Below are 20,093 nucleotides of genomic sequence, written 5' to 3'. Positions count from 1 at the left end.
CCAAGACCACGGCAATACAGCCCGGAAAACCCACAACAACCACAAGAAATCAAGTTAGCTGTGACATCTTTGGATTTTAGTAGCACACAGGAGAGAGTATGTTGTCTACGCTCAGTGGCCACTCATGGCTTAAACCCCTCCAATTTTATACCACAATATGTTTTTTACTTTACAGTGCCCTACTATAGAACGGTGTTTATGCTGACCAGGCTAAACGCCTTTCTATCCATCGTCTACGGTTACTGAGGGCCATTACGTAGATATACCTTATTTAGACAGAATGTGCAAGCATGGAGATGGTCAAATTGAGACTCTGAAACATATTCAGTTATTCTGTTGCTTTTGGGAGGACTTGAGGAAGAAATATTTAGGGCAGTTTACATTTTATAAATTATATCTTTCTTCACAGAGATTAATTCAGATGTTAATATTAGATAATGATAAAAGCATCCCATTGTCAGTTACAAAATTTCTGTCAGTGATCATTAAATATAAAAGGGGATAATAAAAGGGTTGTTTTATTGTGATGCTGCTAATGTTGCTGACAATACACTGACATCACTCCTCAAGTGCCTGGAAGTAATATTAGTGCACAGCTGTGGCCACTCTAGCATTTGTGCAATAATCTATGGCTTAACTGTAGAGTTTTGTCCAAATGCATTCCCAGGGAAGAGGTGACATCACTTCCAGGTGTAGAGGGACTGACATCGGCATGTCAGAATGCTTCCCATTGCCACCACATTTTCCTGCCAACAGTGGGACATGGTAAGCCTATGCTATAGTGATGAGGACATTACACTACCATTGTGTCAATGGTTGAAAGCAAGTACGTTGCTGAAAACATTTATGATCATTACATAAAACTGCAGCCTGAAAAGGAACTAAAATTTCATTCAACATAATCAAGATCTGTTCTGGGAACTTACGATGTATGGCATGCCAATAAGCAAGATATTATACTAGAAAAAAAACAGACAAAAACAGCTTGAGAGATCATCAGATATATACCTCAGCATTTAAGGTGGTGCTTTCTGAGAAGTTTATGGAGTTTGTATTTGAAACACTGCTTCCAGTTTCAGTTGCTACGTGCCCAAACCTGCAACATCAGAATCTATGAACTTTGGATAAGTCTGCCATCACCCTATTTGCAAATGTCCACCTACTTTGATATATATGTTTTTTGGCATATCGGAACACATGCAAAGGGGTACATTTCCTGTCATTTCTGCTATTCAGTTTAATTTTTTCTAAGTGATATGTTAGCACTGACCCAAATACTGGTGTTTCTCTCTTAATATCACTGAAAAGTTGTTCCATATTGTATGTGATACTATAATGTCAACATGCTTTCCTCCCAAAATGACCTTTTGGCATGCATGCCTTTGTGTTGTAGGTCCAGAGGAGTTAGCCGTGTTAGTCTGTAGTAGCAAAATCAAAAAGAGTCCAGTAGCACCTTTAAGACTAACCAATTTTATTGTAGCATAAGCTTTCGAGAATCACAGTTCTCTTCGTCAGATGCACGGAGGGCAAAAAGAAACTGGTCAGATATAGAGGAGGAGAGGGGAGGGCGGAGTAGATGCAAACAGCTCCTTCTGATATGGAGATGCAAACAGCTCCTTCTGATATGGAGATGCAAACAGCTCCTTCTGATCTGGAGATCAGTTAAGGAAATCAGTTACCTCTGATAATGAGATAACCATTTGTGTTGTAGGGGCTCACACATACTATAAAATAGTGCTATGTATATTATGTTAATGTTCAAATGTACCCTTGGTTCTACATAAACTCTTTTTAGGACTGAGATGGCAAAGCTATCTAGGATAAGGATCATCTATACCATTGTGAATTTGTATGGAGCCTTACTTGCAAAATTGACACTTTAGAGACAAGCAATGAATCTAGAAAGGCGGACAGAATAAAGAATCTTCAGAACAAATTCACTATCGTGTGCTGTTTTAACAGTAAATACAACTGCATTTTGGTAACTAGCAGAGCAGCAAATCAAATTCTTCATGTATCTTACACTACCCTAAAAACTCCCAATTCTTTTGCAACCTTTCCTTTGACACTTGATGAAGATAATGCAATTCCTCTAAAGTATGCTGCTTAGGAAATGTAAATATTTCACATAGTGATAATCCTTTTCAGGAACACCATTAATCTTGACGCTGGACCTAAATCTTTACAAAAGCACCCTTTTGGCAATGTCACTTTTACCATCCTAGAATCCAAAGCAAAATCTCAGCACACAAAAGAAAACTCAGCTGAATAGCAACTTTATTTGCCAGTTTCCAAGTCTAAAGTGTCCATCCATCTGGCAAAGTATCTGAGGCCGAGCATCAGCCAAGAACATCTCTGCGACTTGAAACCTGTTCTGGTGATCAACTGTGGTTTCATTGAAAGCAAGGCAGCATCTTTAGCTGCTCCATGGTTGAGTTGTTACAATATTTCTCCTCCAAATGCCCACTGCAACCTTGGCTTTGTTCACTTGGTTTCCATAGGAATAAACTAGGCTATCCAGCAGAGGGTAGTGAAAGGGTACAAGTACCAACATGAAGGAAGAGAGGCCATTTCTCAGTGTAATTTTAAAAAGAAAAACGAACCTCTGACTTCTGAACTCACTGACCACAATTTGTGTGAGCTTTCTTTTCTTTGTCCCGCGTTCTGTTTAAGAGCCTGTGCCAAACTGTTTCAAAAACTAGCCGCTTCAATTTCAGTCTTCTGCTATGAAACGCAGTAAATGTTTTGGGTTCTGAGTCATCTTTGCCTCTGTTACCAGTTTGTTTACTTCCACTTGTTTAGAACAGTTCAGGCAGAAGCTTTTCAAAATAACTAATTTTTCATTAATCTAAAACAGAAGATAAAACCATTCACGTTCATACACACATAAATACACGAGCTCTTCCTGAATTCAAATATATATTTATTTCAAAGGATATTTAGGAGATTTAACCTGTATTGCTAAAAAAGTCTTTCCAATAATAAAATTGTCCTAGAGCAAAACATAACCTAGAGGAGAGCGTATAGATGGATTTCCTGGATCTAACTGGAGGCCATAATCCAGCCAAATTAAATACTACATTCAGCTTGGTTTCCCACTGTGAACAGTGGAAAGCAAGATTCCTATTGTTCTCCGAACTGTTAGCATTCTATATCTTACAATGCCTTCCAGTGTGCTCCCTGTAGTCTGCACAGTGGCAACTATTGGGAGGTGTTACACTGAAATTTACTGGATTTATTCCTAGTAATCTTCTTACCAACAGAGGCAAAATATAGGGTCGGATCCTGACTAACAATTCTGTAAGTACAAAGACAGCCAGCCACACAACTTTCCCCCTTCCCCGGGCAGCCCACCTCCCTCTTCCCACAAAATCCTATTTGTGGATGTCCATACCTCCACAGAAACATTTGTTTGGATCCAACCTGTATTCTGCTTCCATGTTCAAAATAATCTCTTATGTGGCAGATGAGACAAAGGAACAGTAAAGACACTGTCATGCACTTGCAAGATGTTATTTCAAACCAAATACCTTACAGGCTTGGCATGCATTTACGGAATTTCATGGACTGGTTGGAATACTTCTATAACAACGTAATGGATATGGCATTGTATGTAACATTTATTCCAATGTGGAATCGTAATTATGGCTGACTGGGTCTTTGGTTTCATGTTGAATCCAAACTGTAATATTACATGGAAAGAATAGGAATACTACTGTAAGCTTTGTCATAACTAAACATGACAAGGTGGATCTGTCACACACATCCAACTTGAGTTCATCATGACTCAATGCTACCTGGCTCAACTTACTCACTGAGCCAGAGGAGTTAGCCGTGTTAGTCTGTAGTCACAAATAAGGTTTTGTGACTACAAACCCTCATTACTGACTACATTACTCAGTGAGTAATGAGGTTACTCACTGAGGTTTCCCAAGAGGTAGCAATTAGCAGTCTCTAGAAATGTATTGACAAGACCCATCACTGTTCCTCAAGACAGCTAATCTACATTTGCTTTATTGTACCATCATATCAAAATGTAGATATAAAGCAAGCCAAGGCATGAAGGATACCCACAGTCTGGCTGGTTCAAACACTCATGCCAGCAACTCCCAGGAGCATGCAGAGGTGGCTTGCTGAAGTAGCATATACGGGACAGGCATTCAAAAACTCTGCTTCCCCAGCATGGATCCTCACTGTAGTAAAAGGCTTTTCAGCACCAACCACAAATGCCTGGTTGCACGGGTTTACAACCCAGAGAGAAGCCAAGAAAGTAGTGGCAATTTCAGCTAAAGAAGCAAGCCATTGTCCTCATTCAGAAAACAATCACTCATTGAAGCATTAAAGGAAATAAGGTATCACAAGATCATTTCCATCAAGCCTTTATGTCAATTATGGTTGCCAACCTCCAGGTGCTGACCTCTTGGAATTACAACATCTTCAGACTACAGAAATCAGTTTCTCTGGAGAAAGCAGCTACTTTGGAGGGGCGACTCTACGGTGTTATATCCCTCCTCTCCCCACACCCTGCTCTCCCCAGGCTCCACCCCCCAAATCTCCAGGAGTTTTTCAACCCCGCTTTGACAATCCTACACAGCGTTTTAAAAGCCTGGCTTTTAACTCAATCATCGAAAGTGTGGCAATTCATACCTTTTAAAAAATCCCCCTAATCAAATAATGTGGCAACTGAGGTTCTTCCTTTTCTACAATCAGCTGAAGCAGAAAAAAACCCTGTGTTTAACATAAGGCTATATTACCCATAATAATTTCTCAGTGCCCATCCCCAGGAACAAGCCTAAAAATGTTGAATGAGATGTAAGCTCCATTTGTTTCTGGCAAGTATGCTTAGGACTGCAGCCTTTAATAAGTAAACGTTATTATAATACATACAGCGATTCCTGCTTCTCCTGCCACTATTGGGGAAAAAAACACCCTTTAATCATTTCCTGTTCCCACCTATCCAACCAAGCCCACGAAGTACTTGTTCCATTTTTGTCGTCAGAGCAAGCACATCATTTGTTCTTTTAATGTTTTATTAAAATTATTGCATTACTAAAGCAATTGTACTTAACAGGGAAAATATTTTTTTGCTAAAGCTCAGTTACATTTTAATGTTTATTAATGTAATTGTCCATCAGCAAAAAAAAAGGCAAAAATATGCTGTGGGTGAAGGGACCATGTAGAAAAATGTGGTATTTGCAGCTCAACAAGGAAATGGAGGGCAAGTAATGGGTTTTCACTAAGCAATACTGCTTTGTTATCCCACACTGTATAGAATGAACTTTAAAAAAATGGGAGGATAACATGAAAACATTGGAATGAAAGCGTTTGGCAGCAGCATCACTGGACTCAGTGAACAAATTAAGTTTATTCAAGTGACAATCCTACACAGCATTTACACACTCATGTAGGGGCATCTTTTCTCTCATGCCTGATAGGAACCTCAAGAAAACCCAAAAAGGGATATCTAAGGATGATATAAAAAAGGAAAGTCAAAGCAGACCTTTAATTTTTTATTTTCAGTGTGTACTGGGGGAACGGGCCCTCTCTCTCTCTGAAACTGTTGATGTCAAAGCTTGTAGTCATGGTCTCCTCCTTCTGAGTAGCAATAACAACAACAACAACAATAACAATGTGCTTATATACTGCTCTCCTAGACTAGGGCTGCCAGGTCCCCTTATTCTCCCGGTGGTGGAGAGGAACCCAGCACTTACCTTCCCAGACTTCTGGAAAGTGACGTCATCACGCAAGGCTGTGAGAGCTCTCAGGGTTGACATCATCGCACCAGCCCCTGGGAGCGCACCCAAGAAATCCATCCCCTGCCTTTCCTCCTGCTGGCCAGGTAAGGGTGGCATGGGATCCCTATTCTAGACAGTTTAGTGCCCATTTAGAGTAGTGAACTTAATCAGCATTATTATTATCCCCACAATACAGCTGGGGAGCTGGGGCTGAGAGGTCACTTAAGCTCATGGCAGAAGAAGGATTCCAATCAGTGAAGTGTTGACTTATAGGCCAATCAGTTAACCACTATGCTACAGCAGCTCTCTGAGGCCCTGGGCAACTGGCTGGGATAGACAGAAGAAAATTCTTAAGGGTCCCGCGGGATGTATTCAAGATCCATCAACCTCTATCTTGCCCTTTCTTTAAGCAGAGTCTTGGTAAATTATGTCAGCACCTGGGCATCACAGTTGGGAAACAATGTAAGCTTCAAAAAGACCTTAAGAATAAGATATAAAACTAGAATTAAGCAGAAATATGTATCTGTGATTTCCTAGAACAAATCTGCTAGCCAGGAGCTTTCCGTTTCCTGCAGCAACCATTCCATCTGGTCACGACGGAACCAGTTATCTAACAGAACAATCCTCAGCAGCATTTCACCCTTCTAAGCCAACTGACACAGAAGGGTATATAATTCTGCTTACCTAAGTTATCTTGCAGGGCACTCCGATGCAGAGTTACTACGGATTTCAATGGGCTTGTACTGGAGTAACTCTACACAGGACTGTGCTCTAAATGTTCCCCTTCCTTTCCCTTTCCCTTTCGTACTGCGTGTATTAGATTGCAGCCAGTTATTTTGTATTTTAAACCATCTTGAATGCAATGGCAGAAAGGTGGCACACAAACAATCAAATAAAGAAACGAAGTCAGTGTTTTCAGATACCTGCGCCACTGACAGAAGTCAGGTCTGTTAAGTACTTCCATCATAGGCAAAGGGGAGGGGGGACGGTTTCCGCATTAGAGGTTCATTTTATATTATAATTGCATTTTGTTAAAGTTAATATCACTAGTCTCTGAAAACTATCAAATTACAAAGTAATATTATTTACTTCATTTATATCTCACCATTCTCTCTTTCCAATCAGTACCCAAGGAAGCTTCCATTGTTCTCCTCTCTTACATATTTATCCTCACAACAATCCTGTGAGGTATTATTATTTATTATTATTTTATTCAATTTTTATCCCGCCCTCCCCACAAGCAGGCTCAGGGTGGGTTACATCAAAAATAAGATACAAGTTATATTCCAGCTAAAAACATCCTACTATATAAAAGGCTAAGCGTATTCAAGACAACTCATTTCCTACCCTGGTGTGCCTCCAGAGGGCGCTGCCGAGGAGGGAAGCCCAGAAGAGGCAGCCGGACCTCCAGACAGCATGCCACGGTGGGAAGCCCAGGCTGGAATCAAGTGTGGAGCAGGTGGTAATGCCCATCCCCCATCTTCACCGAGCTGGGATCAGGAGTGGAGCAGGTAGCAATGCTGGCCTGCTGCCTTCATCCAACTGGGATCAGGCACAGAGCAGGTGGCAATGATCGCCTACCCTTTACCCAGCGGGGATCAGGAGCAAAGTAGGTGGCAATGTCCATCCCCTGCCTTTACCCAGCTGTGATTAGGAACAGAACAGGTGGCAATGATCACCCCCCCCTTCGCCTTCACTCAGCTAGGATCAGGAGCAGAGCAGGTGGCAATGACTGCCCCCCCTTCACCAGCTGAGATCAGGAGCACAGCAGGTGGCAATGCTGGCCTGCCTGCCGCCTTCACCCAGCTGGGATCAGGAGCAGAGCAGGTGACAATGCCCACCTGTCTTTCAGCCAGCTGGTATCAGGAGAAGAGCAGGTGGTAATGCCCGTCCCCCTTCACTCAGTTGGGATCAGGAGCAGGTGGCAATGCCCGGCCTCTGCCATCACCCAGCTGGGATCAGGAGTGGAGCAGGTGGCAATGCCCATCCCCCATCTTCACCGAGCTGGGATCAGGAGTGGAGCAGGTAGCAATGCTGGCCTGCAGCCTTCATCCAACTGGGATCAGGCACAGAGCAGGTGGCAATGATCGCCTACCCTTTACCCAGCGGGGATCAGGAGCAAAGTAGGTGGCAATGTCCATCCCCTGCCTTTACCCAGCTGTGATTAGGAACAGAACAGGTGGCAATGATCACCCCCCCCCCTTCGCCTTCACTCAGCTAGGATCAGGAGCAGAGCAGGTGGCAATGACTGCCCCCCCTTCACCAGCTGAGATCAGGAGCACAGCAGGTGGCAATGCTGGCCTGCCTGCCGCCTTCACCCAGCTGGGATCAGGAGCAGAGCAGGTGACAATGCCCACCTGTCTTTCAGCCAGCTGGTATCAGGAGAAGAGCAGGTGGTAATGCCCGTCCCCCTTCACTCAGTTGGGATCAGGAGCAGGTGGCAATGCCCGGCCTCTGCCATCACCCAGCTGGGATCAGGAGTGGACAGGTGGCAATGCCCATTCCCTCTTCACCCAGCTCATATCAGGAGCAAAGCAGGTGTCAATGCCTGCTCCCCCCTTCACTCTTCTGAGATCAGGAGTGGAGTAGGTAGCAATGCCCACACCGAGCCTTCACACAGGTGGGATCAGGAGCGGAGCAGGTGGCAATGCCCACCTCCGGCTTTACCCAGCTGGGAGCAGGTGCGGAGCAAGTGGCAATGCCCACTTCCCCCTTCACCCAGCCGAGATCAGGCATGAAGCAGATGGCAATGCCCACCTCCGGCTTTACCCAGCTGGGAGCAGGTGCGGAGCAGGTGGCAATGCCCACTTCCCCCTTCACCCAGCCAAGATCAGGCATGAAGCAGATGGCAATGCCCACCCCTATTCACCTGGCTGGAATCAGGCATGGAGCAGTAGGCAATGCCTGCCCCCCTTCACCTGGCTGGGATCAGGAGCAGGGCAGATGGCAATGCCCACCCACCTTAACCTGGCCGGGATCAGGCACAGGTGGCAATGCCCTTCATGTGGCGGCATCAAGCATGGAGAAGGTGGCAATGCTCACCCCCCCTCACACTGCTGGTATCAGGATCAGAGCAGGTGGCAATGCCCACCCCCCTTCACACTGCTGTTATCAGGAGCAGAGCAGGTGGCAATGCATGCTCCCTGCCTTCACTCGGCAATGATCAGGTGTTGAGCAGGAGGCAATGCCCACCCACCCTTCACCCGGCCAGGAACAGGCACGTAGCAGGCAGCAATGCCTGCCCCCTTCACACGGCTGGGATCAACCATGGAGCAGGAGGTAACAGCCACCCTCCTTCACCCAGCCGGAATCAGGCGCAGAGCAGATGGCAATGCCTGCCCCTCAACGTCACCCAGCTGGAATCAGGCACAGAGCAGGAGGCAATGCTTGCCTCTTCTTCACCCAGCCGGCATGAGGAGTAGAGCAGGTAGCAATGCCCACCTCCACTTCACTCAGCTGGGATCAGGTGTGGAGCAGGTGGCAATGCCCGCCCCCCTTCACTCGGCTGGGATCAAGTGCAGAGGAGGTGGCCACGCCCAGCCTGCCTTCATCTGGCCGGGATCAGTGATGGAGGAGGAGGCAATGCTTGCCTGCCCGTCCTCCCCTTTCTAGAGCCCGTTGTATTTTTCCCCACAACGGGTTATGTCGCTAGTACAATAATAAAATACAGATTTCAGTCCCCAAGATGACAGTCTTCATTAACACAACAGTCCCCCTGCCTACATGGAGGGAGGGAGGGGAAGGGGGTGGGGAACAATGTTCCAACAGGAGACTGGAAGGGAGGCTTGACAGACAGCACAGAAATAGGTAGGTTAGACTGAGGGTCCGCAATAGGCCCAAGGTCATCCAGCTTACATGGCAGAGTGGAAATTTGAACGCGAGTCTCCCAGATCCTAGCAGGACACTCCAACAACTACACAACACTGGCACAGAGGCTAATCTTTACATACAAAATCAACTTTCCTGAAACCTCAAGATTCATTCACTTAACTTATAGATCTAGTCTGCCTCAAATGTGATTCTCTTCTTTCATTCACTCAACATATATACGGACACACCTAGAGACGAGTGACAAATTGGCACCCCCAGAGTTTGTGGCAGCACCATAAAACAGGATTTATTTTCAAATACCTTTTATTATCATAGCACCGCAGGCTGAAGACATCCTATCTGGTTTAGTATTGATTCAAATGACCAGCTTGAGTATCAGATTAAGGAAGTGTCAGACACATGATAGACAATCCAGCAAGCTGATTTTCTCTTTCACAACGATCACTGGATGGGCGAACATTTATTAGAGACTTTGTAGAACACTATATAACTAATTTATTTCAAATGAGATAACGAAAGTATCCACTTTTTCCTGTCATGCAAACAACAACATGGTATGCCACCTTACTATAAAGAGATAGAGCTTTTAATTGTTTCCTGAATGCAGCTGCAATCTACTTGACTGTCAGCCTGAAGAGCTCAACTGAGTATAAAGGAATGGGATCGCCAGTCCCAACTAAGCTCCGTGATCAATGGGACTTCAGTGTTGTAGGCTAATAACCCAACCAATGAATGTTAGGCAAGTACAGCCAAGTGGCATAAAGATATGAGGGGCAAGTTAGGTGTAGCAGCTTCCCTTCATAAGCTATATTATGTTCCTGACGTGCAGATGATGGCTTTCATTTCTATTAGAAGTCGGAAGACAAAACAGAGCATTAGATGACATTTTGACTAGATCAACAATATTAAACGAAAGTTACTGATTCCGGTAGCTGTCAAGTTATAATTAGTAAGTTGTATAAGCCTCTGGCTGGTCCCTAACTATGACCCTGCCTGGAAAAGCATAATTTTGTCTCAATAATGTTCAGACTAGATCACTGGAATGTGTTTTGGGGGCTATGTTTGAAAAGCCTCCAGAAACTTCAGCCGCTCCAAACTAGGGCAGTTAGAACGTACCGTATTGAACATGAATTGGCAATGTGCCAAGATCTACACTGACTTGAGAGTTGGTTTCAGGGCATAATGCACAGTGCTGCTGTTGCTCTGAATGGTAACAGGATGGATGCTTTCTGCTGGTGAAGGTTAAGGATTCCTGTGCGTTGCCTTCAATCTGAGTGTAAACTGTCCCACTGGTGCCCTCAGAACCTACTACAACTTGCTCACAAAGCATTTTTGAGGATCAGAGACTGCACAGGTAGTTTTCTCATCCACTGCAATCTCATCCTTAAGTGTTTGCATCAAAAGTAAGAACACTGATGGGTCACAGTTACACTTCTAAAGTAGTCTTCTTTCAATCCCTTATACCTATTTAAAAATTCTATGCACAACATAAGAAGTGTGCCTGGACAAACATAACCTTTGATTTCCCCCCTGGCTGCTCTTTTGTTTGCTGGCACACTATCTTCACAGGTAGACACCTCCCCTGCCCCCCAACACTCAAGCTAACTTGTACAGGAAAACTTTTGACATTTTATCTGTATGCAATAACAGGACTTTTAAAAAAATCTTGTATTGGAATTTTGGATTGCTGTTTGTGTTTTTAATTTTGTATGCCACTTTGAGACCTGCTTGGCAGAAGAAAAGTAAGATAAAAATATTTTAAATAAATCAATAAAAATTAAAAGGTCACTGTTGTAGGGAACATAGCTCACCAGTTTTGAATCAACTACAGTGGCTGCCAGTTTGCTTGGAAATACTATTAAGTGCTAATGGAAATAATATTAAGTGCTCAGATTAACTGCATAGACTTTGTCACGCAACAGATATTTGCATCCCAAAATGCTAATAAAATGGCAGATTATAGGAAACCGCTGCATGAACTTGAAGCCTTAATGCGGCAGAAGACTTCACCGCTCCACTCTTAGACTGCAAACATACATCCGTCATGAAGAAAGAAGCATCCGTGCAATCTTACATTGCATTTGGATGTGGTACAGTCCTATACCACTGGAAGGATTATACTACAAGCACTCTACCCTTTATTCGGTTCCTAATAAGAAAGCGGGGGGGGGAGCACTGGGAAGAACATCACTGAAGTCGCCACTTTCCTGCAAGCCGATAATTTAGGGCTGAAATAGACATGGTATATGCAGATTAAATAAAAGATGGATATTGAGAAAAACACCTTAATACCTTTTAAATTGAAGAAGTTAGAGCTCATTAAAAATCTAATCCTGTGAACTATTAAGTTAAACATTCTAATCATAAACCTATTAAACCATTTTTTCTCAGCAGATTATTTCTTTATTAACTTTGCACGGATTGGACTCCATGAGAACCAAACTAAATCTTTCCTCAAATAACACCAAAAGAACAGGAACACACTTTCACAGGCCTACAAACACAATGCAAGAGTCAACTCTGTAGGAGTTTCATATTAACACATCACAGCTCATCCTGGTTAAGGTTCTGTGCAGTCCACTGCCCACTGTCTGCAGCAGCGATCATTTTAAAGAAATCTTTCAGTTATTGTTTTTCCTAGGACATTTTTTCCCTTTATGCCTATTTACTATCTTCCAAGTTGGAATCTTTCACATTTATAACCCCCACCTGTGTAGTTAAATTGGTTTTACTCGAGACATAAATAACCAGCCTGAATGGGTATTATGTTGTCAGCAGACTTCCCCACACAAAAAAAGTATCATTTAAAGTTATGCAGGTTCATTAACTACACGGATGTATAATTAAACAAAGAAAAAGAGAGGTCAGCGCATACATTAGCCTATTTTATTTTTCTCATCTATTACATTTCAAAAGCTGGGGTATGACTTCGCCCCCAAGCTGTGAAAGCCAGCCGTCCACCTCCTTTTCGGTATGAATAAGGCTGACATTTGACAGCTTCACAGAGCTGACAGGCTTGTACAACAGCCCACCCTCCCTATTCTCAATCCAATTAGACCTCTAATCCTCCAGATGAAAGGCCCGACTACTCACGTTCCTCATGACAACGACAGCTATTGATTATTTGTCACTGCAGCTAACACCTTCTCTGCGGAGGCCACTCTGACAGAAGCAAACCTCCCAAATTAGACAGAACTTTATCTGCCCTGGAGGCCAAATGGCACAACAAGTAAAGGCTAATAAATGGTATAAAAATGAACAAATCATAACATTATGACAGGTTGATCGTTGCCAGCAGTTTCGCAGCTCCAGCTTGACGCTCTGTTAGACCTGCACCTTCTCTCCTCTCTTCCAAGCGTGCTCCAACTTTGACTGAATTAAAGGCCAGAACAATTAAGGCATTTGACCAGCAAGGGTAAGCTGGGATAGGAGTATCGCCAAGGGACATGGATGTCAATAGCAGACTACCCATTTGTCAATACAAACATTCTAGACATGCAAATGCTGATGTCTTGGCTCACCACTAGGTTGCACTGATGCCCTTCATAAACAGCTCAAACTGGAATGAAGGAAATTAACTTCCCAGAGGAGGAATTTGTGTGTGTGTGTGTGTGTGTGTGTGTGTGTGTGTGTGTGTGTGTGTGTGTGTGTGTGTGTGTGTGTGTGTGTAAAGAATAGGATTTATCTTACATATTAGAATAAGATTTTGGTTAAGGACCATGTAAAAGAAGCCTCAACGGAAGTATTTATGGCATATTGTATTGCATAATATTGCATAATAAAACTTGTGTCAAAAAAGCAGGAGAAATGGGGCTTATGCATTTACAGTAACATTGCAAATAAAAACTGCCTTGATAACTGCCAAAGGAAGTGTGGCTGTTCCAAGCTACTCCAGGGGTTTTTCCTTTGCGTTTAACTGCTTCAGAAATTGGTCGTTTAAAATGCTTTGAATGAGGATGTCCCTTCCTCTTAGACGTCCCTATTTGTAATGGCAGGGATCCAAAGAGCTACTTCAGGTATACGCAAAGACTGGGAACGACTAGTGGGACAGTGACTACAAAAAATATATATGCCAGTACTCCATTGCATGTTATGAACGATTGTCAATTCATGGTTGTTATGGGTTTTCTGGGCTGTATTGCCGTGGTCTTAGCATTGTAGTTCCTGACGTTTCGCCAGCAGCTGTGGCTGGCATCTTCAGAGGTGTAGCACCAAAAGACAGAGATCTCTCAGTGTCTCTCAGTGTCTCAGAGGACACTGAGAGATCTCTGTATTTTGGTGCTACACCTCTGAAGATGCCAGCCACAGCTGCTGGCGAAACGTCAGGAACTACAATGCTAAGACCACGGCAATACAGCCCGGAAAACCCACAACAACCATCGTTCTCCGGCCGTGAAAGCCTTCGACAATACATCGATTGTCAATTCAGTTAGGAAGTCAAGTTTGTCCCACGATTTCAGGATCAACAAAGGGATGAGGAAGGGTCGGAGTTACTTTCTCACAGGTTTCCCCACTCACACAGTTTGAAAGGACTCATGCTGCCAAATTATGTCCCATTTGCGAGGTTAAGCTTCAGGAAAGCAAGTAGAAAGCTTCAGAAACCAGAAACCGAGAGACCACTTTTGTTCATAGTGAGGGAACAAGAGGAAAATGTCAGCCTCAAAGAAACTTATTTAGCTTGATGGCGACAGAGTTAACACAAATCATCATCATTAAACAGTTAAGTGCTGATGTGCAAACAGAAACTCAAAATGACCTCGTAAGTGCTCCCTAGACAAGCAGTGTCACACATTTTCTGAGCTACTGTATTTACTTGAATGCAAGACTAGGGAGGTCATCTTACATTTGCACACAAGTTACAGTTATGTCCAGTAATACTTCTGTCTGTGTATAACTTGAAGCGGGGGGGGGGGGGGGCGGTTGTTGTCTTAGATTCAGGGTCATCTTCCTTTTGAGTAAATACAGCTAATAAATATTCTACTGGAAAAAATGGTTCTTGAGATTTAAAAAAATCCACTGTGGAAAAAAGTTAATATTTCATGTTTGAGAGTAGCATACAGTTTCACTAATCTTTATTAGACAGACTATATTATGGCAGTCTGTGTTATTCCCCAGGATAAGTTAGCTTTTAACCAGATATCAGCGTCTGGAAACTGTCTGGAAGAAACTAATTGCTTGCTTGGATTAAAGCAGAATTTCATTGAAAGTAAAACACAGATAATGACAGCCTTTAATCAGTATATATAGATATATTATTTAAGAAAACGTCACCTAGTCAAAGTGCTACTTCCCCACCAGCTACAGAAATTGTACATGTGGTCATAGGCATAAACACCCATTCCAGCATAAGCAACCTAAACTTCACTTGAGCTTATCATAGTTGAGCTGCGGTCGCTTTTTACACTACATATTTATAGTCCAGAACTGCCACCATTCATTCATTCCATTTAAATGGAGAAATCAAACAATGTCATTGGCAACTCATCACATTCCTGTGTTTTCTATGATGTCTTCCTGTTGTTGTTTTTTAAAGATTTATATAGTGGTGACTTCTTTAACTTGAAAGGCAATTGTACTACTAGGCTGTCCACTACAGACAATCGAAACCATTATGGCCTCTCAAGCTTACTATCTCTTGGACCTTTCAACAGCTTTTGATATCATCAATAATGGTATCCTTCTGGACCACCTTTTAAGGCTGGGACTGTTTTGCAATGGTTTCAGTCTTATCTTCAAGGCAAGTTTCAGTGTGTGGTGCTCGGTGACTGTCTATGATGTACGTACTACCACATCTTGTCCCCCACGTTTTTTAACATCAACGAGAAACCACTGAGAAGGAGGGTTCCTTTGCACAGCAGTGGCCCATTCTGGGCTGACTCAGCCCGATGTGGGCTGTTTGGGGCCCATTTCAGCCCAATCTGGGCCCGAAACGGCCAGGATCGGGCCATTGCTGGACATGGGAGTACTCTCCCGTGTGGCAGTGGCACGTTCCAGGCCAACTGGGGCCTGAATCAGGCTCCCTGTGGAGCACAGGAGCACTCCCGGGGTGGCCACGGCCTGCGTGATGAAATGACATCATAGCATGGTCCCAGAAGCACAAGCGTTTATGGTACCCAGTGAGTTCCACCATCTCTTTTCCCATAAAAAAGCCCTGTTAATGGATCCATTTTGTCAAATGTCTGACATTTTATGATTTTTTTCTATTTAAGAAAAAATGCTTACTAGTTTTTAGACTTTCCTTCTTAGTCTTCCAAAACCAAACAAAAATGATGATTTCTATATATAAACCATAATTTGCATGCATGCACACACAAAAGCTGTGTTCAGGTTTTCATTTAGAATACTAGATTTCAGCTCATGGTGTTTAAAACTATTAAACCTCCAAATAGGATTATAAGAAGAAATAATGAGCTCTTTAAAGATTATTAGAGACGTTTCAGTAACAACAGAAACTCATAGTTACTTAATTTTCACTGTATGAAACTCATGTTTCCCCAAGTTTACTGCAGCAACACAGAATTCACACATACGTGCACACATGCAAGATTCACAGTAGTTTCATCCCAATGGAATGCAGTCATATGAGCACAAAAATATTATCATTGTCAACAGCTGTGTGTATATTCTAACCACATTAAAGCCTCTGAAAGGGGTGTTTTTACTACTTATACACTTGTGCGATGGCAAAAGAGGCCAAAATCACTACTCATGAGGCTTCCCCTAATGGCTGTATGGAATCATGAGCTGGTGCAACCTGTTTCCTGATAGCCGTGCATTGCTGGGCACGTCACACAAACATTTCAATGTTCTTCCAGGTACAGCTCAAGAGGCTGATTAGAAAGGGACTGTGCTCAGTGCACTGAAGACACAGCATCCTCCCCGGTGTCTTATCAAGATCTCTACGATGGCAGAGGATACTTTGCTTACGTGTGCCAAATTAGGACAGGCAAGGCACAAAGAAAAGCATTCAGGGTGGCTGTCACTCAGCTTTAGCAGCCTGTGCCCTTCAACACTCACTATCACCAAAGAGAGTCAAAGAAGGTAGAAGGAAGGCATCTTCCTTACACTAGGCTGTTATTGCATGGGCGTGGGCTCAAACTGGAAAGTGGGCCATATTCACACGGACGGTTGCCTAGGATACATATGTCTTCTAAACACAGGACTTTCAAACTTTGTGAACAACATTTTCATGCTATAGCTCAAGTTGGTTTTTTTAAAAGTTTGTTTAGTTGCAAATAAGTTTTGGCATGCAATGTGACATGGCTACTGTTTAAGAAGCACGTCCACCTGAAGACTTCTTGAATACAGAGAAGCAGATGAAGGCTCGACGGAATCTGGTCTAGGTGTCCAGCCTCTGATAATCTTTTACTTACCTTTTGTGCAGCAAGGTGGAGAGCTGTCCTCTGACTATGATCAGCTTTATTAACATCTATTCCCGTCTTCAACAAAGCCTCCGCACAGTCTAATCTATCAGCCAACACACAGTACATGAGTGGTGTTCTCCCAAACTGGTCCTCTTTGTCTTTCAGATCAGGGTTTCCTATAACAATGAAAAAGTCTATAATTATGCTGGGCTTAGAGAAGATTAATTACATGTGAACATTTTCTATACACTTAAGGCAGCAACAAACAAACTGTACAAAAAAATACAGTTCCACTGTTGGATCCTAAATCTTCTTTCTGTTTGTATTCCTTTCTGGGGGGCGGGGGGGGGGGGTTGGACCTGTGCTGTGGAGCATGTACTTCTGGTGCTAGCAGCCACCACTCAGTCAATACTAGGAAATTAAAGGTATCTAGCACCAGAGAAAAGCAGAGATGGATGCTTACACAACAGACAAACTGCATAAAACAATATTCAGCAGTCTAAAATGATATACATAAAACGATATTCTCAGGCTAGAAGCAGATCATAGAATAACTGAGTTTAAACTCCTCAATTAAAAGTCTGTGTTAAAAGAAATGTTTTGGCCTGGCACCTAAAGGACAGTAAGGTAGGTGTTGCCCTCACCTAGACAGCCCAGGTGAGCCTGATCTCATCAGATCTCAGAAGCTAAGCAGGCTTGCTTAGCTGCTTGGGAGACCACCAATGAAGACCAGGGTTGCAGAGGCAGGCACTGGCAAACCACTTCTGTTAGTCTCTTTCCATGAAAACCCCACCAGGGGTCATCATGAGACAGCTAAGACTTGAGGGCACTTTCCACCACCTAAGTAGGTGTTAGGGTGAACATGTCTTAGGAATAGTGTCTTAAGTGGCAGGGTAAATTGTACAAGGGGTGGTGGAGGTGAAAAACAGCACCCAAGAACTCCAGCCTCAAGCCACTTCACATCTTAAAGAAAAGAACTTTATAAATATGTAATAATTGCAACCAAAGTCTATGCTTCATTATTACGCAGTTCACCAAAATTCTGCCTATTAGGACCCTTTCCTGATTTTATTTTTTATGAATCAAAGACCGTGTTTCTCAGGAAGTACATTACTCGTTATAGAAATTCTTCCTGTTGCAGAAGGTTTGTAGAACCCAGATGCAACTGACATGATCTCGAGGTTTTTTTTAATCAGTGATTAACCTTCACTTAAACACAATTTTAAAAAGCATGTAAGAGGCTCAAAAACTGAAAAGCAGGCAGGCAACCATTAAAGGTGGCCACATAATGCATCATATTACAAAGAACTCTTTTCTATCATAAAATAGATGGAGAAGCAAAGCAATAGCTTGATGATAGCAAGCTATACCATAGCTACTGAACCAGTTTGGGAAGTAAAAAGAAGACCAATGATCCTATGAACAATCATGGAGGCAGACTTCGAGGGACATATACGCATAATTTGGATATACTGAATAGAATGATAAATTACCACCACCACCCCCTTCATACTGGTACTCACATCCAGGACCAAATAGAAAGATGATACACTTCTCTACCACCATGTCTTACATTCAAATACTTTCCCCACTTTGTGGTGATTGCCCCATGACGGAAAATAATTTAAAGCGTGGGCCTACCACTGGCAAAGCCAAGATCTGGCTAATTTCAGCCCATACTGGTAGGGAACTTGGTTAGACTCTTGACACACCCATGAGCTAATTAAACACTGTTAATAATACATTAACAAAAGCAAATGTTCATACAACTTGCAATATCTAAATTTATAAATATTATATATTTATATACCTGTACAGTTGGATATCATTACCAGAAATACAGAAAAAAATCAGAAAACCATCTGTAATTTTATTAAGATAGCTGTATAACAAAACTAGCAATAGTGGGTTAAAGAACCTTGCTCTCTTCGTTCAATGTGAGGTCTGAGAACATGTTTAGCATTATTAACCTAATTAGATAAAGTAGATTCCTTCATAATTCCTGATAGAATGTGCTAAATATTTAAACATCAGAGTCTATTTTACCACTAGATGCACTATTAGCAGAACATAACTACAGGCCTGGATCTGACACCATTAATAACAAAACCAAAGGTTCATACAACTTCCCATACTCCCCCCCCCCAATTACTTTGTAAATATTCTCTATCTACGTATCTGTCCAGATGGACATGCTTAGGAGAAATAAGTTAAATGATCTTATGTGACTTTACTGTCTAGCTGTCTAGCAAAATTGATTGATAAAGATATGGTATGGTACTCAAAGTGTATTCTGAGAAACACTTTCAGAGAGTATGACAGAAAAAATCTTTCTAGGAAAAGTTAAAGGAAAAGAGGAAACATGAGACAGATTGATTCAATAAAGGAAGACACAACCTTCAGTTTGCAAGTACTGAGCATGCTGGCCCCGATTCGGAAATCCTGAATCCAAGCTTTCCAAAGCATTCATAATATTTCGGAAAGCTTCAGGACCAAGTTTCAAGGGCCCCTTTCCTGCCACTTGCAAGTGGCAGGGCCCTTTAAACATCTCCCCAACCCCCAGCCCCCAGCCCCACTTACCTTGGCCCTGCCGCTGGAGGTGGAGGCGAAGTCGGTGGCAGCAGCGGCTCCAGCTCTCCCTGCCGCCCCGCGGGGTCGCAGGACAGCAGAGGAGGTGGAGAAAGCCCTTCCTGCCCCTCAAATGGCTCCCACGGTGACCATTTGAGGGGCAGAAAGGGCCGGAGGAGGTGGCTCTGGCCTTCCCCGCCACCCTGCAGGCCCGGAGAAGGCGGCCCGGTGGCAGTGGCAGTGGCTCCAGCCCTCCCCGCTGCCCTGCGGGGTTGCAGGGCGGCGGAGACAGTCCTTCTTGCCCCTCAAATGGCCGCCATGCTGGAGGAGATGGCTCCAGCCTTCCCTGCTGTCCTGCGAGCTGGTGCAGGTCTGGAGGAGGAGGTGCGGTGGCAGAGGAGCCAGCTCCAGGCTGTTCTGGCCTTGCACACACTGCCACCGCCCCCGCCCAGCTGATCACCCCCTCTCCCTGCCGGCCAGTTAAGTGGGTAGGGGTGGAGGGGTTGCCCCAGGAGTGTGGGAGGTTGCCCCAGGGGGGTGGGAGGTGGGGGGTTGCTCCCCCTCACTTCAGTATGCTCCGAATCTTTATGGAGCA

The 20,093-nt window shown here is 43.5% G+C and overlaps 1 protein-coding gene across 3 annotated transcripts in view; it reads right to left on the bottom strand.

Moving 5' to 3' along the window:
* INVS (inversin) overlaps positions 1-20,093 on the bottom strand; it is a 156,478-nt gene that overhangs the window by 108,050 nt on the left and 28,335 nt on the right. For all 3 annotated transcript variants that reach the window (XR_008597841.1, XM_054991580.1, XM_054991581.1), the window contains exon 3: positions 16,940-17,106. Coding sequence is in view for 2 of the 3 variants with exons in the window: in XM_054991580.1 (XP_054847555.1) it covers positions 16,940-17,106 (167 nt within the window). In the remaining variant the exon portion in view is untranslated. The remainder of the gene's footprint in view (positions 1-16,939; positions 17,107-20,093) is intronic.

The sequence above is a fragment of the Eublepharis macularius genome, chromosome 11 (assembly GCF_028583425.1).
Source record: "Eublepharis macularius isolate TG4126 chromosome 11, MPM_Emac_v1.0, whole genome shotgun sequence".
In the NCBI taxonomy this organism is placed as follows: Eukaryota; Metazoa; Chordata; class Lepidosauria; order Squamata; family Eublepharidae; genus Eublepharis; species Eublepharis macularius.
The sequence above is the reverse complement of the archived record's forward strand: the minus strand, read 5'-3'. Positions and strand labels throughout refer to the sequence as shown.